General features: G+C 47.2%; 1 protein-coding gene across 6 annotated transcripts in view; it reads left to right on the forward strand.

Annotated features, from left to right (window-relative positions):
• The window catches only part of Extl3 (exostosin like glycosyltransferase 3), a 94,865-nt gene that overhangs the window by 64,270 nt on the left and 2,924 nt on the right, over positions 1-27,671 (forward strand). For 3 of the 6 annotated variants that reach the window (XM_057786046.1, XM_057786045.1, XM_057786047.1), the window contains 5 exons: positions 4,518-4,614; positions 6,579-9,288; positions 16,574-16,701; positions 23,030-23,174; positions 25,378-25,506. In XM_057786046.1, the coding sequence (XP_057642029.1) occupies positions 7,042-9,288; positions 16,574-16,701; positions 23,030-23,174; positions 25,378-25,506 (2,649 nt within the window). In that variant the 5' untranslated portion in view covers positions 4,518-4,614; positions 6,579-7,041. The remainder of the gene's footprint in view (positions 1-4,517; positions 4,615-6,578; positions 9,289-16,573; positions 16,702-23,029; positions 23,175-25,377; positions 25,507-27,671) is intronic. The other 3 variants (XM_057786050.1, XM_057786048.1, XM_057786049.1) reach the window with 3 other exon arrangements.

A 27,671-nucleotide genomic window follows, 5' to 3' on the forward strand; every position in this document is an offset into this window, starting at 1 on the left:
TAAAAGTCTGAGCTATGCTGCAGATGCTCTAAGTGACCCCACGCATACTAAAATATTAGTTGTCTGGCGCTTTGCTGAAAGTTTCCCAATTCCTAAAGTAGACAGATGTGAAGAAACTGCCAGAAGGCAGCACAAAGGGCAGAGTGAAATTATGAAAGAGATGAGAAGGGAGGAGGCCAGCATAGGCTCTGGCAGGTAGCAGACGGAAGCTCAAGGGAGAGAGAGAGGCGTGGGGGAGGGCAGAGTGTATTCAGAGACCGTGGATTATAAGTTTCCAGGTTAGTGAGCGGCAGGAGCTCCGAGATTCAGAAAGTTCAGAGTCTTCAGCAACAGCAGAGCATGGGGCCGGGGAGACGGCTCAGCTGGTGAAGTGTTGACACACAAGCAGGAGAGCCTAGGTTCAATCCCAGCACTCCTGTAACAGCCAGGTGCCGTGGCATGATGGCATGCATCTGTGCTGGGGAGGGAGGCTCACGCATCCTTGGGAACTTGCTGGTTGGCCAGTCTAGTTTAATAGACCTAAACTCCAGGTTTGGTAAGAAACCTTCTCTTAAAAAGTGAGATCGGAGAGAAACCCTGTCTCGAAAAAACCAAAAAAAAAAAAAAAAAAGTGAGATCGGAGCTGGGTGGTGGTGGCACAAGCCTTATATCTCAGCACTCGGGAGGCAGAGGTAGGCGGATCTCTGTGAGTTTGAGGCCAACCTGGTCTACAAGAGCAAATTCTATGACAGTCAGGACTGTTACACAGAGAAAGCCTGTCTTGAAAAACTAAAGAATAAATAACAAAACAAAAAGGTAAGATCAGCTTGAAAAAGACACCCAAGGTCAATTTCTGGTCTCTGAATGTGCCTGTGCACTACCCCACACCCCATGCAGAAAAACACATACAGGAGCCAAACCCATCCAGTGGGGTCAGACTGCCCACAAGGCACCGTATAGACGGACTGAATCTCACTTTGCAATGACAATGATAAACCCAGAGGGTTCTCCAGAGTATGGTGGAAAAGAAAAATTGTGTATGAGGAAGAAAGCAACAGCCTGAGGGAGGAATGAAGCACAGAGAGGAAAGAATAATATGTGCAAAGAAAGGATGTGAGCGAACACCGTGAGCTCTGTTGATGACCGTGAGGCCGAAACTAAAGTGGAGCACCACGTGCCTGCTCTGGGTGCACAAGCATGCCCTGAGGAAGGACACTGTCAGAAGCACCGCTAGACCTTCAGCCTGGTTAGGGCAAGACTGTGCTGTACATGTTAGGGTAACCACTGGAGAGCACAGACAGTGTACTTTTCCTTAGTGTGAAAGGGGACTGTACTAGATTCTGATGATAAAACATCTGCAGACATTCAGGATCCTTCTATAAAGTGGGACAGTGTTTGCTTGTCCTGCCACGTCCTGCCACGTCAGTGCTTCTCAGCCTTCCTGATGCTACAGCCCTTCAATACAGTTCCTCGTGTTGTGGAGACCCCAACTGTAGAGTTATTTTTGTTTACTATTTCATAACTAATTTTGCTACTGTTAAGAGCCCTGTGCTATGTGCTTTAAACCATCTCTAATTACTAGTAACACCGTATTAGTCTGTTGTCTCTTGTCACAAAACACTTGAGGTTGAGTAATGTAGAAGATAAAGAGGTTTATTTAACTCAGTTTTTTGTTCATTGGGAATTTCATACATATTTACAATGTATTTGATTTTACTAGCCCCGCACATCTCTTTCCAGCTTCTTGTCCTCTTTTCACAACCCAGCGTCCATTAGTGCTTCTCTTGTGCATGGCTCTAGGGCCACTTAACAGGGCCGTTTCCTGATTTCTATCCAGCAGGCTTTTCAGTTGCCCAAGTACCTCAGCTTGGGGTGGGACTTCAGGTCCTTGCCTAATGTCTTCGAGTTTTGAATGGCTTGATCTCATTCATAGCTTTTTGTTTGTTTTGGTTTTTTGTTTTGTTTTATTGAGACAGGGTTTCTCTGTGTCCTGGCTGTTCTCGAACTTGACTTTGTAGACCAAGATGGCGTCAAACCAACAGAGATCCACTGGCCTCTGCCTCCCAAATGCTGGGATTAAAGGTGTGCGCTACCATACCACCACCTGGCTTCTCATAGTTTTTGAGATTGAACATTCAAAAGACATAGTGCTGGCTTTGGCAAATGCCCCTTGGCTGTGTTGCCTTAATGATGGTTGATGTATGGTGGAAATTAAGACCACAGGTGGTTTAGTTGTTGGGATTATCATATTAAAATTTTAATTTTATTTTTATTTTTAGATGAGAGTCTGCATTCATTGTCCATGTTGGTCTTGAATTCCTACCTCAAGTGGTCCTCCTGCCTCTGCCTCCTAAGTAACAGGTGCTTGCCATCATTCCAGGTTAATAGTTTAATTCTTACAAATACACTAAAGATAGAAAGGCAGGGGAAAGTGACATGGGTCTGAAATCGTTGTATAGATTGCAGTCATCAGTAGACTGGATGAAGCAGAAGAGTGGATTGGAGAATTGAAGGATGGGCCAAGGGCATTCGAACTAGAGCACCGTAAGTGAGATTATTAAAAAATCCAAATTTGGTAATACACAGGATAAATTGGCAGACTATGGTTGTTATGGGCTAGAACCAGGGTGAAGGCAGAATAATAATTAAAAAGAAGGGAAAAGTGTAAAGATTATTGTAAAGCATTATTGCAAACATTATCATGATTATGATTGCAATAAAAATGACAGGCTTGGCAGGAGACTAGACATAGGAGCTGGAGATTGAAAATAGCTGATGCTTGTAGCCTTTTATGTGACAAACACAGAAGGGTGGTGCCTGCATGCTGTCTCTGAGTTTGGTAGTACTTCTGAGCAAAGGTGCTGTTGCTTTTCTGATGGAAAAACTGTCTCTCATGGTAAAATGGGCATCTCACTGTGGGGTTCCATCCAGGGCTGGCTGCTCTGAGGGCTATGTCTTTCCTGAATATAGCACATTGTTTCTGACTGGGTGGGGGGGTGTAGAATTATGGGCATAACTAAAAGCTGTTTGGAAAAATGAAGTCCTTGAAGTGACTATGACCCCAGGAGAGGCAGGGTGCAGAACAGCAAGGCAAGTATTGAGGGTGTAGTTTGTAGGAAGATATGAGCATAGGTGAGGCCTGACATCATGAAAGCAGATGGGTTCATTAGCAGATGATGCCGAGAGCCTTCCAGAATACTTTTCAGTATGAGGTGGGAGGAAGACTGGATGTCCCCAAGACAGAAAAAGAACATGAGTCAAAGATGTGGGTGGGATACTAAAAATGTCCTTCCATAGAATTAAGGGAAGAGACCAAGGAAGTGATCAGTGACACCATTCATTCATTAACTCTCAGTGGACATAGTGGCGACACAGCAAGGCCTGAGCAGACGAGGGTCCTGCTCTCAGGGAGTAGGGTTTAGTGTGGGAGGTGAGAAGAAGGAACGAAAGAGTGGGGAGGGAGGGGAAGAGGAGAAAGAAGAAAAAAAAAAGGCAACTTTAAAGTGAGAGCATCAAGAAAATGGGCCTGAAGCATGAGAGTCAACGGGAAAAGCAGAAATTTCCAGAGAATAGCAGGTGGTACAGAACTTGGTGTGGGTGAACTAAAGGGGGACAGCGTAGCTCAGTTTGAATGAGCTGGGGGGCGATGACCGCGAAATCGGTGCAGTGAGAAGCCCTGTACTGTTCCTAAAGGAGGGGGAGTGCAGTGTATGGGGGCAGTGCAGGCAGGGATGGGGCAGTGCAGGCAGGGATGGGCCCGTGGTGGGTGAGGATTAGGAAGATGCACAGTACACTTGCACTGAGAACCACCGGAAATCAATCGCGTAAGTGTGTTGGCCTTTATTCCCAGATGAGGAGCAGAAGAGAGTTCATGGTTTCTCTTCATTTTACACTTGAAAACTCTTAAGTTGATGGTTAGGAGACAGAATCCACACAATTGGCCGCTGATTGCTCTTTTGGCTCATGCTGGTGGATGAGGTAGAACTTAGTGGGTGAAATTCTTTAGAATCAGCGTTGGCTTCCATTTGAACATTATTCTCTGTTGTCATCTCTGCTTGTATGTTGGGCACGCTAGGAGTACTGCTGCCTAGATGCATGGAACCCAAGGTTCTCTTGGCTTTGTTTTCTCCATGCGGGATGAGAGTCTGCCTGCACACCTGGCTCACGGTTGATGCTGGTCCATTTATGCCTCCAGATGCTCCTCCCCTGCCTCCTGTTTGTCCCTAGCTCCATTCTCGTGTAAATATCTCACCTACCCAGAGCTCTGAGCATCCTTCAGAAAGCCTATCTATGTACACTGCCCACATTTGATAACATTCTGCTTTATACTCCCCAGCACGTCAGCAAGCCACAACTGCCCGTGAGAAAATTTTCCATTGTCTTAGTGTTTGTCGGTAGTACCTGCTCACTCCAAAGAGCTCTGCTTAGCCATGTGCTCTGTGACTGCTGAGTCTGCAAGGGAAGACTTTTCAGGAAGACTAATCAACAGCACCTTCTTTAGTGAGCACTTTTCAAATAGTCTCTATTTTCTCTTTAAGCCAGGAGAGCAAGCTCTGGTGTCAACTACAAGAACTCGTATGTTGAAGCATAATGCTACTACATAAGGCAGAGAGAGGAAGAACGCTGTCTGGTAAGGTGAGAAGGTCGCACCGGCCACACGGCCTGGATTCTGTCTTGTCTTCTCTTTATTTTACTCATTGTTACAGCAGAAGAACAAACATTTGAATAGAAGGATAATGTGGGTTCTTTAGAAATGTGGTTCGTGAGTTGGGCATAGTGATGCACACCTTTAATTCCATCACCTGGGAGTCAGAGGCAGGTGGATCTCTGAGTTTGAGACTAGCCTGGTTTACAGAATGAGTTTAAGAATAGCCAGGGCTACAAAGAGACCCTGTCTTCAAAACAAAATAAACAAAATAAAGAAATGAAGGTTTTGCTGTGGGATGTTTGACTGGATGTTATCTATTTGAGTGTGAAGATTTATTTTCATATTTATTTTTTGAGGCAGGGTCTCACAATATAGCCCTGTCTGGCCTAAAATTCACTGTGTAGACTAGGGTAGTTTCAAGCTCAGCTAGATCTGCCTGCCTCTGCCTCATGAATTCTGATATTAAAGGTGTATGCTACCACACCCGCCCCAAAAGATTTATGTTTGTTTTAAATCATGTGTTTGTGTGTGGATTTGTGCACATAAGTATGGGTGTTTGTGGGGGCCACAGGCTTTGCAGCCCCTGGAGCTGGAGTTGCAGATGGTTGTGAGCCACCCCATGTGAGTGCTGGAAACCAGGCTTGGATCCTAGCAAGAGCTGTAAGCAATCTTAACTGCTGAGCAATTGTTTCGGCCCCTGTTTATCAAGTTTAAATTATCCAAATTTAGTATTTTAAGGGTGGATTTTTGTTTTACTTTTTGTCATCCTGACCACTTGTTCTCTGTAAACCTTAGTAGAATTGTCATCAGCTTTTTGTTTTGACCTGTTTGTAGACAACCTTGTCAGACTTTGAGAGCTGCACAGCTGGAGCAGAGGTGGAAGCTGGGAGTGTGAGCCCCTGTGAGACACATAGATGCGCTCTTGCAGTTGGTGTGTGTCTTCCCATCTCCCTCTTCCCGTTGGGGATTGAATCCACAGATCTGACAAGACAGACAAATGCTCTGCAGCTGTTCCCATTTTGTCTCTTGGACTCTAAAGTTTGCTGAGGGCAAGGGTCATTACACGTGCTAGGCAGTTCTTGACCTATGTTAGGTATGTCAAGAGTAGCCACACACACTTTTGTTTTCTTTTTTTTGAGGCAGGATCTTACTATGTAGCACAGGCTGGCCTTGAACTCAAGACTCTCCTGCCTCAGCCTCTGGAGCACTACCTAGAATGGCTGTGCCAGCCTCCCTGGCTGTGAGTGTGTTTTTGTGTGTGTGAAGAAGTGAACGAATGAAATGGAGTATGTTTTGGCGTAGAGCAGCATGGCTTGACTTCTAGATAGGTCAGTTTGAAGGGAATGTAGGTAGGAATCTTCTCTGTTGGCCTTGGAGAGTTTGCGGAGGACACTGGGGATGCTGTGTAGAATGCACGAGTCTCAGCATTCATGTCCTCTACTTATTTCCATAGCGCGGTAATTCCTCGTCATCTGCATGCACTTATCTCCATTTCCAAGTTTAGGTCACTGAGTGTGAGGGCCGACGGCAGGTCCTTCCCTAAAGGGCGAAGGACGATGCCCCACCTTTCTAAGTACACTGCTCTCTCTGAAGGACCGAGTTACTGCTTCTATTTTAAGAAGGCGTGCCTGATGTCTGCTAATGGAAGATAAATGGAAGCAAACTGGAGGATACCTTTCATCTATTCCTGGGTGAAGTTCAAAAGAGCTCTCTTAACTCTTTTCAACGCTAAATTTAACAAACCGAGCTTCTCGAGAGTTGTTTTTGCTGAGCAGCTCACAGGGAGACTTTCATGTTAGGAGAGGACCAGCGCCAGATGGATGCTGCTTCCCTCATCTCACGGGGTGCCCATGTCTCGGGTAGGAACCACTGAGTGGGGCTGGCGTGTAGGCAGGTGATGAGCTTTGAACATAAGCTTTTCAAGGCTGACAAGTTTCTTCTTCTTTTGCAGGCCTGACTGTCGGTAGTGATATGGAGGACGGGGCTGGCATCTCAAGCTGCCAGCTGTTTTCACCAGCCACTGTTTAACTTGAACAGAAGCGATGCATACTGGCTGGTCAACACGGCCAAGGAACAAAAGCTATGGCAGTTAAAACGGTCCCTCCGAGCCCAGGGCCCTGTCCCTGGATTTTAACACCATGGATCTCTTCCCTGTCGTCCCATCAGCAATGTGGTACCTTCTTCTATTTGAGGACAACAGCCAATACTTAGGAGCTGCCTGACTAGGGTTAGAGACCTTCCGAGTCACGGCTGAGGAAAATGAAATTTCCATTTTATTTGGTGCCTTGCGCGGGGCGCACATGGACTCTTCCAGAAACTTGTGTGTGAAGAAGAGGTTGAGTTTCGTCACACACACTTATGGTTATGGCGAGTGATCCGACGTGATCAGAGTGGGCCAGAGCCACAGAGAACTCATGACAGGCTATACCATGTTGCGGAATGGGGGAGTGGGGAACGGCGGTCAGACCTGTATGCTGCGCTGGTCCAACCGCATCCGGCTGACGTGGCTGAGTTTCACACTCTTCATCATCCTGGTCTTCTTCCCCCTCATCGCTCACTATTACCTCACCACTCTGGATGAGGCAGATGAAGCCGGCAAACGCATCTTCGGCCCTCGGGCTGGCAACGAGCTCTGTGAGGTAAAGCATGTTCTAGATCTCTGTCGGATTCGTGAGTCCGTGAGTGAAGAGCTTCTGCAGCTCGAAGCCAAGCGGCAGGAGCTCAACAGTGAAATCGCCAAGCTCAACCTCAAGATTGAAGCCTGTAAGAAGAGCATAGAGAACGCCAAGCAGGACCTGCTGCAGCTCAAGAACGTCATTAGCCAGACTGAGCACTCCTACAAGGAGCTGATGGCCCAGAACCAGCCCAAACTGTCCCTGCCCATCCGACTGCTCCCCGAGAAGGATGATGCTGGCCTGCCGCCCCCCAAGGTCACTCGGGGTTGCCGGCTGCACAACTGCTTTGATTACTCTCGCTGCCCTCTGACCTCTGGCTTTCCCGTCTATGTCTACGACAGTGACCAGTTTGCCTTTGGGAGCTACCTGGACCCTTTGGTCAAGCAGGCTTTTCAGGCTACAGTGAGAGCTAATGTTTATGTTACAGAAAATGCAGCGATTGCCTGCCTGTATGTGGTGTTAGTGGGAGAAATGCAGGAGCCGGCTGTGCTGCGGCCCGCTGACCTTGAGAAGCAGTTGTATTCTCTGCCACACTGGAGGACAGATGGGCACAACCATGTCATCATCAACCTGTCCCGGAAGTCGGACACACAGAATTTACTGTACAACATCAGTACAGGCCGGGCCATGGTGGCCCAGTCCACATTCTATGCCACCCAGTACAGGCCTGGCTTCGATTTGGTAGTGTCACCACTTGTCCATGCCATGTCTGAACCCAACTTCATGGAGATCCCACCGCAGGTGCCAGTTAAGCGGAAATATCTCTTTACTTTCCAGGGTGAGAAGATTGAGTCCCTGAGATCTAGCCTTCAGGAGGCCCGTTCCTTTGAGGAGGAAATGGAAGGTGACCCTCCAGCCGACTATGATGACCGGATCATTGCCACCCTGAAGGCCGTACAGGACAGCAAGTTAGATCAGGTGCTGGTAGAATTTACCTGCAAAAACCAGCCGAGGCCCAGTCTGCCTACTGAGTGGGCACTCTGTGGGGAGCGGGAAGACCGCCTTGAGTTGCTGAAGCTCTCCACCTTTGCCCTCATCATCACCCCTGGGGACCCACACTTGGTTATTTCATCAGGGTGTGCCACACGGCTCTTTGAAGCCCTGGAAGCAGGAGCCGTGCCTGTTGTACTAGGGGAGCAGGTACAGCTCCCATACCATGACATGCTGGAGTGGAACGAGGCCGCCCTGGTGGTGCCCAAGCCACGTGTTACGGAGGTTCACTTCCTGTTACGGAGTCTTTCAGACAGTGATCTGTTGGCTATGAGGCGGCAAGGCCGCTTTCTCTGGGAGACCTACTTCTCCACTGCTGACAGTATTTTTAATACCGTGCTGGCCATGATTAGGACTCGCATCCAGATCCCAGCTGCTCCCATCCGGGAAGAGGTAGCAGCTGAGATCCCCCATCGTTCAGGAAAAGCGGCAGGAACTGACCCCAACATGGCTGACAATGGGGACCTGGACCTGGGGCCGGTAGAGACAGAACCGCCCTATGCCTCACCTAAATACCTCCGCAACTTTACTCTGACCGTCACAGACTGTTACCGTAGCTGGAACTCTGCTCCCGGGCCTTTCCACCTTTTCCCACACACACCCTTTGACCCTGTGCTGCCCTCTGAGGCCAAATTCCTGGGCTCAGGGACTGGATTTCGGCCCATTGGTGGTGGGGCTGGGGGCTCTGGCAAGGAGTTCCAGGCAGCACTTGGAGGCAATGTCCAGCGGGAGCAGTTCACGGTTGTGATGCTGACCTACGAGCGGGAGGAAGTGCTCATGAACTCGCTGGAGAGACTCAACGGCCTCCCCTACCTGAACAAGGTAGTGGTGGTGTGGAACTCTCCCAAGCTGCCCTCGGAGGACCTTTTGTGGCCAGACATTGGTGTCCCCATCATGGTAATAGAAATGGGCAGTACGTTTACTGCGCGGAATTGTACTGCACTCTTAATGCCTCTTCTAGCTTCTATCACTTTTGCTCCCTCACTGGTAGCAGAGGTGAATATACATACGTGTGTGTATGTGTGTATGTGTGTGTGTGTGTGCCTTTTACATCCTGGTATAGCGCATTTACCTATTTATTTATAAAGCCCTCCAGGCTCCTTTTCCTGTGAAGTTTCTGCTTGCTGCCTTCCGGGCTTTGCTGGTTCCTTTACTGCTCAGCATATTCTAAGTCTCCCTGGTGCCTCCACAATAGGAACTGAAGCTGGAGCCGTGAGGGTTCACAAAGCTCCCTCGGTTATCCTCCGGCAGCTTCCATACTGATGCCTTAGAGAACCCTGTCTCGGGGCATTTAGTAGGCACTGTGTGTAGTCTCTCCATCTCCCTTCTCTAGCTCTCGCCAAGACTGGTGCTTGGTAACAGGAACTGTGCTTAAGCATGTTTGAGTCCAGAATCTTCCATTTCATTTGCTCCCAAAGGACTGGGAAAATGACACAGGTCTTCTCCCAGGGTACAGTGGAAGCCTCTGGAAGGCTGGCATTGGGGCTTTTGATATTTGAGAGTTGAAAATTTTGAGCCTTCTTTTCTCAAGTATTTTGCAGGCTGTACTAATGTTCTCCTGTGTCTGAGTCAGGGTCCAGGGGACACATTAGCTGGTGTGTAGAGGAGAGTGGTTTCCGCGTGTCTGCCTACAATACTACACTTAGCCAGCTGGGAGAGAGAGGCACTCCATTGCTCTTGTCTCAAGACCACCAGGAATTTAGCTGCATTGTGCTATGAGTACTTTCTAGAAAAAGGGACAAAGAAGGTCTGGTGGGCTGTGTAATGCTAGATGCTTGCTTGAAAAAATTCAGAGTTTTTTGGGATGATTTGTCTAGAAAAGAGTTCTGGGTCTAGTCCATTTTCTAAAAGTTTATATTGTTAGTGAAGTCATTTTTTTAAGAGGTTTCCTTTCATTCTTTTTTTTTCCTTCCGACATGGTCTCACTATATAGTTTGCTCTGGCTGTCCTGGAACTCAGTATGTATACCAGGATGGCCTTGAACTCACAGAGCTCCACTGCCTCAGCCTCCTGAGTACCGGGATGGAAGGTGTGCACCAGCATGCCCAGCTACCTTTGCAGTGTTTTCTGAGCAGCAGTAGCATGGGGTGTGTGTGTGTGTGTGTGTTTTTAGTGTATGTTCTGTATGGGGAGAGTTCTCGGAGAGGCTTCCCCAGTTTGCATCCTTTTGGGTCTTCAGTTACAGGTCGTGGTGCTTGGAATGAGAATGCTCCCCGTAGGTGTACCTGTTTGCATCCTTACTCCCCAGCTGATAAACTGTTTGGGAAGAATTAGGAGTGAAGCCTTGTTGGAGAAGGTGCATCATGGGTTGGACTTGGAGGTTTCAAAGCTCACACCGGGCCCCATGTCTTGCTTTCTGCCTGCGGATCAGGATATAGCTTTCAACTATCGCTCCGGCACCATGCCTGCCTGCCACCCTGCTCTCCACCGTGGCAATAATGGACTTAACCCTATGGAACTTTAAGCAAGTTCCAAGTTCAATTCTTTCTCTTTAAACAGTTGCTTTGACTTTTTACAGCAGTAGAGCAGTGACTGGGACCCGTGTTGTTGACTTGTTTTCAAGTGTGCTGTTTTATGAGAGACAGATTTCCTCATACAGTGCATGGCAGAGCAGCCTTGGCTTCCTACTTCCAGTAAGTGATGACTGAAATTCACCAGTGAACTTGCCAGAGCTAATCCTTTCTTTAATCTGGTGGGAAATGAGTAGTCCCCTGTGATTTCTGGGCAGCCCATTGCAGTAATACGATACTTAGCTAGAAGTGCCAGAAATTCTCCAAATGGGCCGTATTAACATACTTTCCTGTAGTAGCATGCAGTCTTTTCTAGTTATTTTTAAAAGGAAGAAATTTTCTTTCTTTCTTTCTTTCTATTTATTTATTTATTTATTTATTTATTTATTTATTACTACATTTGTGTGCACTGGTGTTTTGCTTGCACGTATGTGTGATGGTGTCAGATCTTGGCGTTACAGACAGTGTGAACTGCCATGTGGGTGCTGGGACTTGAACTCGGGTCCTCTGGAAGAGCAGCCAGTGCACTGAGCCATCATTCCAGCCCCCAGGAAAGAGTTTCAAGTTAGAGAATTTCAGTGTAGTTGACCAAACATTTTGACTGTGCTTCTTGCTTAAGGGAAGCAGGTATTTAGAGCAGCAGTTGAAATTGTTGACCCTCTTGATGGAGGCAGGTGTCAGGGCCAGCTCTGTCTATAATGCTTCTCAAAGTAGGTTTTCCAAACCTTTATGTCCAAAGTAGAAATAAGTGTCAGGATTTCCAGCTATATTAATGCATAGCTTTTCTTTTGTACCAGGCTCAAATTTCCTGGAAAGGCATACAATTGCTTATGAGTAAATAATATAAATATATAATGTATAACATCAAAGCTGTAAAATAACCATATGGACAGCATGTAGCAAGCTAGGCGAGGTTGTGCTAGTCTCAAGATGCAGTGACTTTGAGCAGCATTGATGGTTGAAAAGCAGAGGCTTGCTGTGAAGGCTGGAGCTTGCCATTTGTAACCAGGCTAGTCCTGAGTTTGTGCTCCTACCTCACTCTTCTGCACACTGGGACAGATGTGCATACCAGCCCAGCTCACTAACTGTCTCAGCATCTTCTTGGTGGTCTTTGTGTGCCTCGTCTCCCTGGGGGCTCACCCTCTAGTTCGTGCTGTTCTACTAGTGCTTTCTCAGCGCTCGCCAGCACTGCTTTAAAAAGCTCAGACTTGTCTCAGAAGTTAAAACATGGGCTGTTTTGTGCTGCACGAGCCTCGTAGTTAGTTATGAATGAAAAGCAGCTGTTACTCTTAGCACCCGCCCCTTGTTTTTCTTCCTTTTGGCTCCCCCCTATTTGTTCAGTGAGTGAGTGAGAGAGCCAGTGCCCCCTTGGCCTCAAGGTCTTTGATGTTGGCGCTCATAAGTTAGAGACACGGTGGGTGCAGTTTCCCAGGCTTCCTGCTCTTCATTCCTGAGCTCTGCGGTTTGCTCTGAGTTAGAGGAAGCAGCTGCTCTTCCCATCCCTCCTCTGGGATGGCCTGAGGTGAGGTTAGCTACAGAAATGCGCTGGGCGTGCGACATTTAGAGGCTGAGGCCATCAGGCTGGGCTGAACCAGTGTCATCTTAGTGATGTAAAGGACAACCGTCAGGAGCAGTGCAGGTTCTAGGTGACTACTGTAGGTTAGTGCTGCCAATTGGGCGCCCTGCACGGTGTGAGAAGAAAGGTGTGACAGAGTCAAGACTGTGAAGGATGGCAACAGGTGGCCGGCTGCCCCGAGTGTCTCTGTGAAACAGGCAAATGGCACAGAGAGTTGTCCAACTTGATCCATGTAGGTCAGTAGATTTCTTTTCCTCCTTTGGAAAGCAAGATTAGAAGTCAAATGTGGTGGCGCCTACAAGTAATCCCCACAGTCCAGTGGTGGAGGCAGGAGGACTCTAAGTTAAGGGCCAGCCTGTCCGAACAAACAGCGAGAAAAATAAAAAAGAACAAATACTAAGAGGTCTCCTAATTTGTCTCATTATCATTCTTTAGTATTATTTATTATGTTGAGTATTCTATCTGTAAATCTGATAAGATTATTGACATATTCTGGAAACTGCGGGGCTGGCTTGTCCATGTTCTCCTTTTATTCATCCACATGTTTATATGACATGTGTCGGACATTTCTGTGCTGGCACTGCATGCTATTCCTTCTGCTCAGTGTCGGCCTCATAATTACAGCAGCACTTTAGAGTTACCGGACTACAAACACTAAGTCTGCAGTCTACCTTCCTGGCACAACATGAAGAAACTGCCAGTTTTGGGGGGTCAGGGTGGAGGATTTGAAACCAAACAACAGAAATGGGAATGTTGCTAAGTTCTTCTAGTTGGCTCATTCTCTTACAATGGCTATGCTTTTCTCAAACTCCGAGAGGCCAGTGCTGGTCTTGTGCAATGGGTTTAGGAATGGCTGAGTCTTCCTGTCAGGATTCTGTTGCCCAAACTGATAGTGGGTAGTTGCTGGGCATCAGTCTAGTGATTGAGTGCTATAGTTTTGAAGGCAGCACCTGTTTTTGTTTTGAGGCGGGATTTCACACAGCCCAGGCTGGCTATGTAGCTTTGAACTTACATTCCTGTCACTCCTGCCTCCAGTGTGCTGGGGTTAAAGGTGAAACCTCCCCCTTCAGCTTCTGAGTCAGAAATTTCCCTTTTCTTCACTTCTTGGCAGACTTCAGGGACGGATTTCATTGAACTTGCAAACAAAACTGCTTGTGAATCCGGGCCAGATCTCGTTTGCTGTTAGATTCTCAGCTTTGTGGTCTGCCCAGCTCAGGTCTTTTAAAGAATAAGAAGGGAGTTAGGTGTGGTAGCACACACCTTTGATCCCAGCATTTGGGAGGTGAGGTGGGTGGAGTTCTGTGGGTTTGAGGCCAGCCTAGTCTACATAGTGAGTCCCAGGATAGCCAGGACTACAGTAGAGAGACTCTATCTTAGATAGGGTGGAGAAGGGAGAACAAAGAAACCCCTGTAAACTGCAATTTGCAAATGAATCTTTCTGTCTGTGCTCTGGGCCCCAGATCATCCTCATCCCTTCAATTTTTCTCATTTCTTGTATATGGACTCAGAGTGCGGCTGTTTGCCTGGTGATTGACTCCAGGTTCTGCTGACAACCGAGCAGTCACCAGGCTCACGCTGTCAGAGGTTGAATGGAATTGCTCCGCTGCTTAGATAGGCTCCACAGCCATGCTTCTTTCCTTGCACCTGTGCAGAGCCATCTCCTGGGGCTCTTTGGGAAGTGCAGCCTGGTGACTTGGAGGTCCTAGTTCCAATAGTCCTGGCATTGAATGTCGTTGCTTTGAGTCATACCAAGTGCTCGGACGCTGTAGGTAATCCTGCTGGAAATCAATTCACAGAACCGATAGTCTTCAGGAGAAGCTTGAGGGATGGAACTTCTCTGTATGTCTTCTGGGGCTGAGGAGGGGCTGTGCTCTGCAGGACTGGCTGAAGTTCAGCGCTGTGAGCGGGTGCAGGGTGTGCTAGGAAAGCAAGTGAATTATGGGGCAGTTTGGGTGAGCAGTCACCTGTTCCATCCTCTCAGGTGGTCACATGATCTTGCCTGATAATAACATCTCTGAAACTGGGAGCATCTTAACATGGGTGGGATTACTAAACTTGCCATTGGTGCCTGCTACTTCTGGTCATCTTCCTGCTCCCTGGGGAACAAAGGCTGTTGAGATATAAGGTGTTGGTGGCTTCCCTCCTGGCTGTGTATGTGGATCCAATCCAGGACCTCACACTCTAGGCGAGTCTTTTTACCACTGAGCGGTACCCTTATGTGTTGTGTTCTCTCTCCCTCTCTGTGAAGTTTGGTCTCTTTTGCCTTTCTTTAACCCAGTTTGACAATCTCTGACTGTTAAACGGCCATTCTGGTTCCTGACCCAGAACTTGACCTCTTTGTTCTGTTACTACTGAATCTGAGCTTAGGAGCCCTCTGACTACAAACCAGGGCTGCTTTTGTGTTTTTGTTTTTAACTGGCTAAATATGCTCAGGGCAGGGCGGATTTCCGAGTCCGTTGCTGGGCTCTGACATCTGGAGCAGGGTAGTTGCAATCCTTCTTTGTTGATGGATCTGGAGCATCTGTGGAGCTACGGCCTGGCTAAAGCAGCACTCCATCTAATCTGAAACTTCACCTACATTTGTAATTGATGCCATTTTCTGTGACAGGACAGGAATTATAATTATAAATTTTCCATGGTGACTTTGGTTTGAAGACATTTGCAAAGTTAGCATCAGTTTAGCAGGCAAGGGACTGAGAAAGTGAAGAGCAGGGTCTTCAACCAAGTCCAACTCCAAGACCATCTCCAAAACCGTGCAGACGCGTAAGCAGTGCTGTCTCCAGAACTCAGAGCCCCTCCCCTCAGGTAACGGTCAGAGGGATGTCACAGTTGGCGCTGTGATAGCTCCCTTGTTTATAGCGCTGCAGTAGCTACTTTTCTCTTGCTGTCATAAAGCGGCATGGCCACAGCAGCTTACAGAATGAAGGGTTTATCTGGGCTTATGTTTCCGGAGGGACAAGCGTCTGTCTCGTGGCAGGGAAGCAAGACAAGAGCAGGCATGGCGTCTGGGGAGAAGCTGAGCAAACACATACTGGTCCACAGCAGGAAGCAGAGAATAAACTCAAAATGACCCAAGTCTAAGCTTTTTTTGCATGTGGTTTCTCAAGACAGGGTTTTTTTTTCTGTGTAACAGCCTTGGCTGTCCTGGAATCTGCTTTGTAGACCAGGCTGGCCTCAAACTCCCAGAGATCCACCTGTCTCTGCCTCTTGAGTGTGGGATTAAAGGTGTGTGCCACCATGCCCATTAAGTCTAAACACTTAAAGCACGTGCCAGTGACACACTTCCTCTAGCCAAGCACACCTCCTAAACTTTTCAAACAGCCACCAACTGGGAACCAGACCTATGGAGACATCTTATTCAATCCTCAAGTTCCTTAGCTATTTGTCCAGATAATGAGGAAGCGTCAGAGAGGATCTCCCAGGGACCCAGAAAGCCAGAACGGTCCTCTCCCTTCCATCGCCATTTGTCCTGCATGGAGGATAACCTCCTCCTGACACCAAGTAACAAGTGTATCCCAGGTCTAGAAGTCTCCATACCCGTGTTCTCAGCTAAATCTCCAGGCTGAAACATCTGTCCTGTATCCTCTGACCAAAATGTTGCTCCCTCGGAAGACGCAGCACAGACACCTCCGTGGTCCTCAGAACAAATCAGCCCTGTGCTCATGCAGCTTGCCAGGAAAGGAAAGGCTTCTGTATGCACAGTGAGCACTGTAGACGGCATACGTCAGCACTGTGGGTGGGTGCCACAAAGTGAACTGAGAAACACTGTTCTCCAAAGCTTTGTCCCCCAAAGGCTTTCAGATTGAGTGCTGTGGGAGGGGCGTGACCAGAAGTGAGATAAACTCAAACGTATTTCTAAGTGTCATTTTAAATTTTGTGAGCAGTTGGGTGGATCTGAGCTGGGACCTGGACCCGGCTGTGCTCTGCCGCTTTGTGTTCTTGTGGGAAACATGCTTAATCTAGACTGTGTTCATTGTATAGATAATCCTCAGTGTTTCATGAGAAAGACTGGTGGTTAGTGTGAGGCCCTCTCACGTGTCCTGACTGGGAGGCAGCTTCATTGAGAGGCACATGCTAGGTGTTACAAGCAAGTGGCAGGCCACCAGGCCAGTCGTTGGTAAGATTTGAACTAAAGTCACTTTGAGAATTCTTTGTTGTAGCGCTGATTTCTTGTCTTTTCCTCTTTCATTTTCAGGTCGTCCGTACTGAGAAGAACAGTTTGAACAATCGATTCTTGCCCTGGAATGAGATTGAGACAGAGGCCATACTGTCTATCGACGATGATGCTCACCTCCGCCACGATGAAATCATGTTTGGGTTTCGGTGAGGGACAGATTTTCAAACACTTTAGTGTGAAAGTGAGAAAAACCAATTTAAACTTGACAGCTGACAGAGAGGAGAAACTCTATGAGGCTGTCGGGGCATCGTAGGAAGGGCTTGGTCCCAGGTCTTGGTGGTTTGGCTGACTCTTGCTTATCCTCTTCAGGGCTGCTCTCTAATCTTTGTAGGCTCTTCCTCTGGGGCCAGGGTGGCTTGCCTCTCCTGGACCTGCAGGTCTGTCATCCTTAAACCCAGCCTCCATGGCTGAGAATAGAGGTGGGGAAATTGGGTTTGTGTTGTAGGAGTGGGAACCAACTCCTAGACGGTGGGAGGAACAAAGGACCATTTGGTGAGGAATGGGACAGGGCCAGAATACCGGCCCCCAAGATGTAAGTGGGGTGGAGAACAAGGGTCCAACAGGAAAAGAGGAGTGGGAGAAGGAGGTGGTAGCAGTAGCGGTGGTGACACTAACCTTAGTCACCAACACTGTCTATGCTGTGTGCTGGAGACTACCTGAGAACCTTGGCTTCTCTCACTAATGCCCCTGGAATTAGTTAACACTTGCTATGACAAAATAACCTGGTAGAAGCATCGCAAGGGAAGATTGATTTGACCCGGGTTTTGAACATCCTGTCGACGGGTGCCTGGCTCCATGCACATGGACATGCCAGCATGGCAAGGAAAGAGTGTGGAGAGGAGACTCTGTCCTGACAGACGGGAAGCAGAGAATGCTGAGTATGGAAGGGGACCAGGACAGGGTGTGCCCCCAGTAAGCTTGCCCTTCTAACTGGGATTCCACCATCTCCCAATAAAGCCATCGCATTATAAGTCCATCAAGGGATGAGTCCCCTTATAAGGTCAGCAGTCACAGACACAGCCCAGGGCTGCGTCTAATCAAATTAATAAACAGGTAAGCCAGCACAACCCTAGGGCCCGATGTAGGAGTTGTAGTTTGTATATGTGATCTACAGCAGTGAGCTGAGATACCAGAGAGCAAAGCTATAGGAAGTGGCAGCCAGCTGGTGGATTGCAGGCCTGTTTAACTCTCTCTTCTGTGCTGCTGCGCTCTCGGATTCACTGTGTCCATGCGCTGGGGGCTTAGGTGGCCTAGTGAGGCATCCTACCTGTAACAGACTAAAGTGGGCTGGGGGTTCTGAGTGGGTCGTCACTGGTGTGGGCTTAGGTCTGTGTGTGAAACCTCCACGGTGAGGTCAGGAAAACACCTCGCTAAGCACTTAGAACTTTTTCAGGAAGTTGGCATTTTCTGTGTCACCCGGGGTCACTGTGGAAAATGAATTATTAATTCATGTTCCATCACAGAGAACAATGTCAGTTACACACGTACGTGAATTATGGATTAGTTGGAGTGCTGCTTTAGGTTTGCCTTAGTGCTAACACCCAAGGTGAACATTTTGCTTGAAATCAAGTTTTTGGTGGCATTTATTGGACATAATTTATGTACACTCCCATTCATACATCTAGGTGTTGAGCTGGGTAGATTTTTATATGGTCATCAAGAGTCCATTTTAGAAAACATTATCACCAAAAGAAACCGGATCCATCAGCCACCCTCTCATCCTCCAGCCCCATTAAGTCCTAGGCAACCACTAAACTTCACATCTCGGTAGATTTTCCTATTGTGGGCATAAGTGGCCTCCTGTGGCTGGTGGCTGGCTTTCTCCTTTCTACCTTGCGTTTCTAGGGCCGTCTATCTCGTAGCATGCAGCAGCACTTCATTCCCGTTGTATGGGTGCCATATGTTCTTTCCTCGTTTATTTAAAGACAGGGTCTCGGGATGGCTGGAGAGATGGCTCAATGGTTAAGACCATTGGCTGCTCTTCTAGAGGTCCTGGGTTCAATTCCTAGCACCCCTATGGCAGTTTACAACTGTATTTTGCTCCAGTTTCAGGGAATCTAACACTCCCAAACAGACATACATGCAGGTAAAACACTAATCAGTGCACATAAAACAAAAGATTTAAAAAAAAAAAAAGGGTGGGGGGATTTCCTTCACTGTGTAGCTCTGGTTGGCCTGAAACTTGCAATGTAGATCTGGCTGGTCCTGAACTCAGTGATCTGCCTGCCTCTACCATCTGATTGCAGCGATTAAAGGTGCACACCACCAGGCCTATGTTGCCTTTCTTAATTGTACTAATGGACATTTGGGTCCTTACTACTTAGCAAAGCCCAGTGGTATACTGTGCCCGTGCATATGCATGTCTAAACTGGAGCATTTCTCTTGGGTACATACCTAGCTGTGGGGCGGCTGGGCCAGAGGGCGGATGTTTTGAGGTCCCGCTAAACTGCTTTGCAAAGTAGCCACAGCACTTTACAGCCAGCGGTTAGTGAGCATGCCACTTTACCGCTGTCCTTGTCAGTGCATACACTTACTGATTTTTATTTTAGAGCTATCCTAAGTGGGTGGGAAGCGGTGTGGTTCAAGATAGATTTGTGTGTGTGCAACGTATATACACATGTGGAGGCCAGAAGTCAGCTTCTCCCCAGTTCCCCTTTACAGTTTTGATTTGCTTTCTCTAACGACTCTGATGTTGAGTGTCTTTTCACGTGTTTATGAATTAGTTGATCATTTGTATGCCTTTGGTGGAGAAATGTTGATTCATATTATTTTGCCTGTTTTTGTTTGCATTATGTGTTAGGGTTCTTCAGAGTAACCTAAACTATAGAATGAATTCCTATATGTAGAGAAAGGGGATTTATTAGAATGACTTAAAGGCTGTGATCCAGCTAGTCCAACAATGGCTGCCATCAACAGAAAGTCCAGGAATCCAGTAGTTCAGTCACAATTCAGAATACACTGGGGTCCCAAACAAGTAGGCTCTGATGCCAGGGAAGGAATGGACTTGCTATGGCGGAGAGAGCGAGCAGGCAGAGAGCAAAGCTTCCTTCTTCCACCTCTCTGTATAGGTTTCCAGCAGAAGGTGAGGTTCAGATTAGAGGTGGGGTTTCCCAGTTGAAAAGATCCAGATTAAAGGTGTGTCTTCCTGCCCCGAAGATTCAGATAAGACGTGGATCTTCCCGCTTCAAATTAAGCAAAAACCCATCACAGGTGTGCCCCTCTATTTTTGGATTTTAGTTAATTCCAGATGTAATAAAGTTGACAGCCAAGAATGGTCACTGCAGATCGCTTATCTCTCTATTGCTGCCTTCTCAGAGTTCTTTTTTTTTTTTTTTTTTTAAAGATTTATTTATTATGTACACATTATTGAGCCTCCATGTATGCCTACAGGCCAGAAGAGGGCACCAGATCTCACTACAGATGGTTGTGAGCCACCATGTGGATGCTGGGAATTGAACTCAGGACCTCTGGAAGAGCAGCCAGTGCTCTTAACCTCTGAGCCATCTCTCCAGCCCCGAGTTCTTTATTCTAGATCAAAGCATATCTATGTTTCACGCCAGAGAGTCTGCTCAGCCGGTTCTCTTTGCACTGCCTTGTGGCATTCTTTCAAGCATAAAGTTTTAAGTTTTGATGAATTCTAATTTATCTTTGTTCACTTTGTGTTTTTAGTAGCATTTACAAAACTGTTTTTATTGTATTTTGTCAGCTTTAGTTCATATAAATTGGGGAAAAAGTAGTTTATCTTACGCAGTTCACTTTGAGAAGTACAGGAGTTCCTCTGTCTTCATTCCATCCCCTGACCCTCCTGGTCTTAGGCTTCCTTTTGCTACTGAGCCATAGGTCACAGAAATAGCATCTTTACTTCTGGCAGAAGGTCAGCTCTCCCCCAATCCCCAACGTGGTGGATTACTGAAGCAAGTCTGTGGCTAGCTGAGATTGAAAAAGGAAACTCCTGCTGACCCCGCCGTTGCTCTTCCTGTTACGCAAAGAGACAAGCCCAGAAGAGCTCCAGGAATGGTCTTTGCCACTGCAGGTGTCGATGGTGGGAAATGGCTGTATTTTTGATGTGGAAAGACACACTTAAGGCCCACTGAGGGGCTAGGAGCTGTGGGTGTGACCATGAGGTGTTAGGAGAACTTCAGATACTCCTAGCTTCCCTCCCAAGAATGCCGGAGAAAAGGAGCCTCAGCTCTGAGGAGTTTGAATTCACAGAGGTGCTGAAGGTGCTGGCTTCTTTGTCAGCTCTAGCTTTTTGACTTTTCTGGGTGGTGAGGAAGTAGTGAATCCCTTTTAGTCATTCTGGACGTGGGGCCCAGCCTTCAAGAACTGAACTGGCACAGCTGAATCGTCTCCAGGGGTAGATCCCCACTGTCATCTGTGGGCAGGAGAGGGAGACACGGAGCAGAAGACACAGTATGCCTTGTTTAGGTTTTATTAGCTTATATCAGTTGTACGAAGCTAGGGACTTCATTGTGACATTTCTGTGCCTCCATAGGATATAATTTGCCTGCTCATCCTCTTTACCCCTTCTCTTCCTCTGTCCCCGCTTACTTCTTTTAATTTCATGTCGTTTCCCCTTCATTTCTGCACATAATAGAAAACATTTTGTCTTCCCGAGTCCAGATTATTTCATATCACACGATGAACTTAGCTCCGTCCATGTTCCTAAAAAATGACATGATTTCACTCTTTGTACCTGTGTCTGTGTGCCACACTGTCTTTACCGACTTAAGAATGGATGGGCACCCGGGCCACTGTGAAATGCTACCGAAACCGTCTCTGCAGGATGCTGACTTGGATTCTTTTCAGGAGAGGTTGTACTCTAACTCCCCGAGGGGCTCCGTGCCGATGTTCTAAGTGGCTGGATTAACTTAGACTCCCGCCATGTGCGTCAGGGCCCTGTGTGTCCACACCTCCTCACTAGAGTTTCTGTTTGTCTCCTTGACGACAGCTATTCTGACTGGGTAACGCGAAAGCTCAGGTAATTTTGATTGCATTTTCCTGATAATGAAGGGTGCTGAACAGTTTTCCATGCATTTATTAACCACTTATTTCCTTCGCCCATTTATGTTGTTTAATTTTGAGGTCTTTATATTCTAGTTATCGCTTCCCTGTTGGATGTGTACCAGGCAGTGCTTCTGTTCCCTCTGTCTCTTCTCTCAGGGCCTCCCTTGTGCAGAGCTGTTTTTGTGGAAGCAGAATCACTTGTAACAGTCAGAAGTGGGAACAGAGGAGAGAGCCATTGTGTGGTCCGCTCACAGGAGGCAACTATAGGTACAATTCATAGTACAGTAAGAATGGTGGAGTTAGGCCAAGGAAGACAAGTAGCAACTTAGACCTCCAGTGCTGGAGGGTTGGCAGATCCTGGAGATGTCGTGACAGTGACCCAACTTGTATGTCTTTAATGCTACTGGATAGCGTACCCTTCAAAAAGATTAAGATGGTATTTTGCCGCAATAAAAAAAATCCGTTGTTTATAAGAGGAAATCTATAAGGCCCTGTTTTGTGGTGGAAGTTGTGAGTTATCGTCTGTTAGATCAGTGACTCTCAAACTCTGTTTCAGGGATTGAAATGTCCTGAAGCCGCTCAGGAGCTCTCGGGCAGTTGCTGTCTCTGAGGCCTTTAGCGGCTGCCGGCTCCTGGAACTTGTGCTTTCAGCTCCGGTTTCAGCCAGTGAGACTGCGAACTGATTGAATTTGTTTAGAGATTTGGGAATGATAGAAAAGTTTCTCCTGGGCAGCAAGATGGCTCATCAGGTAGAGGCACTTGCCCACTAAGCTAGGGGCCTGATGATTCTGGACCCCACATAAAGGTAGAGAGAACCCATGCCACCATGGTGTCCTCTGATCTCTACATGTAGACATGAACACATGCATGCACACATGTACACTGCACGTTTCTTCAGATTTCTCAAAGTGGGACCCAGTTCTCTCAGTTTTCTTGCATTTACAGATGCCTCCATCTGATGGTCAGTGGACAGCTTTACACAGTGGGTTTCTCTCTGGGCCCTGCTCGGCTTAGGAAATGGGTTCTCCTCACAGTGATCGCCTGTGGTATCTGAGTGCTTCTCACATGTGCTGTTTGGAGCAGGAAGAACAGAGAAGCTCAGGGTAGAGAAATTACATATGTGTTCTGTGGAACATGTTCATTACATGTGAATGTGTCATGTTCATTACAAACAAACCTTTAAAGAAATTATAGAAACAGGAATTGGTTGTCTCCCGCTTCTTAGCAGATTGTCACCTTCTGAAGTGCCTTACAATGTGACCTTCCCACGAGACACTGGAGGGACACCTGTGTGCAGATTATTGATGACAATCACTGTAGGTTTTTTTTTTTTTAACCTGATTTGCTTGTCTGACTTTTTTTTTTTTTTAAGAGAAAGGAAAAGGAAATAAAAGGAAAAAATGCAAAAGTCTAAGGGTCAAAGCAATTCAGATAAAAGCACTCATTTTAAGTGTGTGTGTTTTCAAGGGTGTGGAGAGAGGCACGTGATCGTATTGTGGGTTTCCCGGGTCGGTACCATGCGTGGGACATCCCTCACCAGTCCTGGCTCTACAACTCCAACTACTCCTGTGAGCTGTCCATGGTGCTGACAGGTGCTGCCTTCTTTCACAAGGTAAGAGAATGCTGGTTCCGTGCTCTGCCCTTGGTAAGGCTGAGCTTGTGCGGGAATGGGGGCTGCCTTTAACCTACACACACACACACACCTACATACCTATATACTGTAGGTGGAGCCCGCTTGTTCATTTCCTGACTGCTCAGACCCGAATAATCATACAGAAACTGTATTAATTCTATATTAATTACAACTCTATTTGGCTGAGAGTTTGGACACATTCCTAGCTACCTCTTATATCTTAAATAAACCCATTTCTATTAATCTGTGTATTGCCACGAGGCTGTGGCTTACCCGGTAAGGTTCTGTTCTGGTGTCTTTCTCCTTCAGCAGCTACATGGCGTCTTCCTGCCTACTCTCTGTCTCTTCCAGCCTGGCTATATTCTGCCCTGCTATAGGCCGAAGCAGCTTCTTTATTAACCAATGGTAATAAAACATAGCATACAGAGGGGAATCCCACATCAATATACCCTTCTGGGCCAGAGGCAAGCTGTTCCTGCATTTAAAGAAACTGGGTGATGTGTTTAGAGAAGCCTAGTGTGGTGGTCCACACCTGGAATCCCAGTAGCTGTAGCTAAGTAGGAGAGTCACAGGTTCGAGGCTAGGCTAGGTTGTACAGTAAGAACCCATCTCAGGATGAGGAAACAAACCATGCATATAGTAACTGACAGTCAGGACCAGGACAGCCTGTAGACCATGAGGACTCCTGCAGACCACTGGCTCTCGCTATGGACTGATTGCCATTGTACAAGGCCCACTGTGGTCCTCTTTCCAAGGGCTCTGCCACTTCTGCCCAGAGATGTTTTCACAGTAGGGTTTGGGCCCACTGGATGCCCACAGTGCAGGTGCCTTCGACCATCATGCCTCTCTGCACTGTTATCTTTATGCTGTTTTTGCTCCTTTTTCTATATTTCTTCTGATATGCAACATAAGTGCTAGTCTGTGTGGCTCCTGAGTTCTTAATGGATGTCTGGTCAGAGCTGCGGTGTCCTGGGTTATAAGGAACACTAGGATATGAAAACGTGCATGAGAGAAATGAAGAAATAGTGTAGGTTTTTATGTTTGCTTGTTGAAAGACCATCGTTTCTGATAATGGGTAAGTGAGGCATTCTACTCTCGCTCTTCCGTTTTTTGAGATAGGGTCTCTTACGTAGCCTTGACTGTCCTGGAACTCACTATGTAGATCTGGGTGGCCTCAACCCATACTCAGATCTGCCAGCCTCTGCCTCCCAAGTGCTGGAACAAGAGGCGTGCGCCATCACTGGCTTCTTTCTTTCGTGGTGCAGCTTAGGATCAAAGCTAAGCTGAGGTGCAAAGGGCTCTGCTGCCAAGTGACAGCTCCGGTTCTTTTTGAGTTTGAAGAGCATGGTTACAAGGACATGTAAAATGCCACAAGGCTCATATTATATTTAGTTTTTTTTAAAAAATAATTTTTTCCAGTTGTGTGTGATATGTATGTACGTATGTACATAGGATATATTTGCATGTGTGTGGGCATATGCGAGACTATGTATATGCAGGCTCAAGGCTGATGTCAGGGATCATCCTTGATCATCTTCTACGTTATTCAATAAGGCAGGGTCTCAGTGAACTCCAGAGCTTGTGGATATGGCTGGTCTTGGCAGCCAGCTTGCTCTGGAGGTCCTCTGTCTCCACCTTCCCAGGCTGCAATTACAAATAGGCTACCACCCCACTTGCATTTATGTGGGTTCTGGGGATCCAAACTCTAGTTCTTAGTATCATTACCCCAGCTCCTGTATCACATTTCTTTTGAGTGATGTTGGCATATACTTTCCCTTTCGAAGTCTTCAGCTGGCTCTGAAGGTGGTGGGCATTGCTCCAGTGTTCAGGGGGCTTGGGGTTCCATTCCCAGCACCACAGAATCCCTATTCTGAGAGCGAGTCCCCTCCACCACCCCTACAGCTCCTCAACCACTGAACTGGCTTTCGTGAGGGTGCTGCCTTCCGTTTGGTGCTTTCTTGTAGACTGTAAAGATACAGGCTGATAATGCGATGTTCTTAGTGGAGATCCACGTTACAGGATGCTCATTCCTGCTCTCAGTCCGTAATGCCAGTCCATGCATCCCCACTGTGATCACCTGCTGGGCACCTTCCCACACCTGTCCAGTAGCCCCTAGAGCCATGCATATTTTTGCTGCAAGTGAGACCTCCTAACAGTGTTCCGATCCTTTCTTCCCCGACAGTATTATGCCTACCTGTATTCTTACGTGATGCCCCAGGCCATCCGAGACATGGTGGACGAGTACATCAACTGCGAGGATATTGCTATGAACTTTCTTGTCTCCCACATCACACGGAAGCCACCCATCAAGGTAGGCCCCGGTATCTGTGGGAAGGTGTGTGCATGTACACTTCATTCTTCTGTTTGTCTCAATGCAGCTTGTGATGGTGCCATACCCCAGAGACTTTCTTGTCACATGCACAAGGACACCCCTTACATACGATGTCAGGACTGTAAGATGGGACCTTGTACTAAGGCCACTGGATAGAGCTGAGGGACTGGCGGGGCAGGAGGGGTGGGACAGCTTTACTCACCTTCTTCCTTCACTTCTGAAGCAGGCTGTGGTTTCTAAGGGTAGATGCATTCGCTGCTTTGTTACTGAAAGGAATTGCAGTCGTCTTCACATCACCTTATGGTAGCTGCAGCATATCAAAGTAGTGCTGCTGGTCACTGCTGTGACGTGGTGGTCACAATTCAGTTTCCAGCATGCAAGTCTGGTGCCTCACTACCTCCTGTTACTCCAGTTCCAGGGGATCTGATGCCCTCTGCTGGACTCTGCAAGCACTGCACTCATGTGCACATACCTATACATAGACACATGTGTACACATAATTAAAGTAAAAATGTAAAGAAGCCACTGTTTCAATGAAAACAGTGGTTGTATGATACGAGCATGTGATGTGGGTTTGTGGCTTCAGGGAGAGCAGTGGGTAAGTGGAGTGAGGAGCCAGGCTGTGTCTACGTGTGTCCCCTAAGTACTGCAGCTTACTCTTACATGTTTCTTTGTAAGAAGATTACATTCTGAATAGCTGGACAAGAGTTGTGAGATGGTATAAATGCCCATCCTCCATTCTCCTGTATAGATATGTCATATGTATAGACAGCCTGCACGGATGCCTCGTACACTGGACGGCTGGCTTCCTTCTGCCCTGACTTTGTCCTGTCTCTGCTCCAGGACCAGGGTTGTCTGTTCTGAACTTGCTTCCGTGAATGACCTTACACCTTTCTCCATGTCTCTTCATCGTCTTGCTTACATAACTTTGCTGTCTTGCTTCCCACTCTGGGTTCTAATTTCAGTGCCCTTCACTGGCTTTTCTCTTCATGCTTGTAGGTTGAATGGATGGTTTCTGGGTATCTCTAGAAAGTTCCTGTGTATATGCACATTCATCACAGCCACCCATCGTCCTGCTGCCTCTGGCTCTGGTTTCTGCAGGTCCTTCCTCTGAGCTCGCTCCTATGTATGACTTGTTTTGATGCTGCAAAGGGCTTTGCCCTTCCTCCCATGTCTGGGCTCACAGCCTGTTGGAGACCAGCTTAGGCTTGATGAGCATCTTGGGGTGTCCAGGACACACAAGTAGCTTAAAGTCCTACCTCTGTCAGATGTGACTAGAGTGCCGTTCCCTTTCTGATTAGAACTGAGCTTGAGAAGAAAACCTTTGTCCACCATCTTTCTCAGTCTCCACCACCCAGGTCTCATCCCACTGGGTCCCAGGCTCAGGTCTCCAGTAGAACTTTGTGAAAGGTTGCTGTCCTAGTTAGGGTTTCTCTTCCTGTAAAGAGACACTTTTTTGTTTGTTTGGTTTTGGTTTTTTGAGACAGGGTTTTTCTGTGTAGCCCTGACTGCCCTAGAGCTAGCTCCATAGACCAGACTGGCCCTGAACTCAGAGATTCTACTGCCTCTGCCTCCCATATGCTAGCATTAAAGGCGTGAGCCACCACTACCCAGCCAACAACAACTCTTATAAAGGAAAACATCTAATTAAGACTGGCTTACAGTTCCAGAGGTTTAACCCATTATCATTATGGCAGGAAGCATGGCAGCATGCAGGCAGACATGGTGCTGGAGAAGAAGCTGAGAGTTGTACATCTTCATCCATGGGCAATAGGAAGTGAACTGTTTACCATACTGGATATAACTTGAGCATATATGACTTCAAAGTCTGCCCACACAGTGTTATACTTCCTTCAACAAGGCTACACCTCCTAATAGTGTCAGTCCCTGTAGGTCAAACACTCAAATACACGAGTCTATGGGGCCATACCTTTTCAAACCACCAGTTGCCTATGCTAATGGTTAGCCATATGGTTTGTGACACCATCCTGTTTCTTACATTTTCTAATTGTTGGAAATCTTAATAACTAACTCTTTTTTTCATTGTTTTAAAATGTAATTTTCTTAAATAATCTTTGTAATGGCTGTGTAATATTTTAGAATTATTTGTTTCTGTTGTGGCTAGTTTTCCAGTATTTCACTAT

Source organism: Chionomys nivalis, chromosome 12 (genome assembly GCF_950005125.1).
Source record: "Chionomys nivalis chromosome 12, mChiNiv1.1, whole genome shotgun sequence".
NCBI classification, from domain to species: Eukaryota; Metazoa; Chordata; class Mammalia; order Rodentia; family Cricetidae; genus Chionomys; species Chionomys nivalis.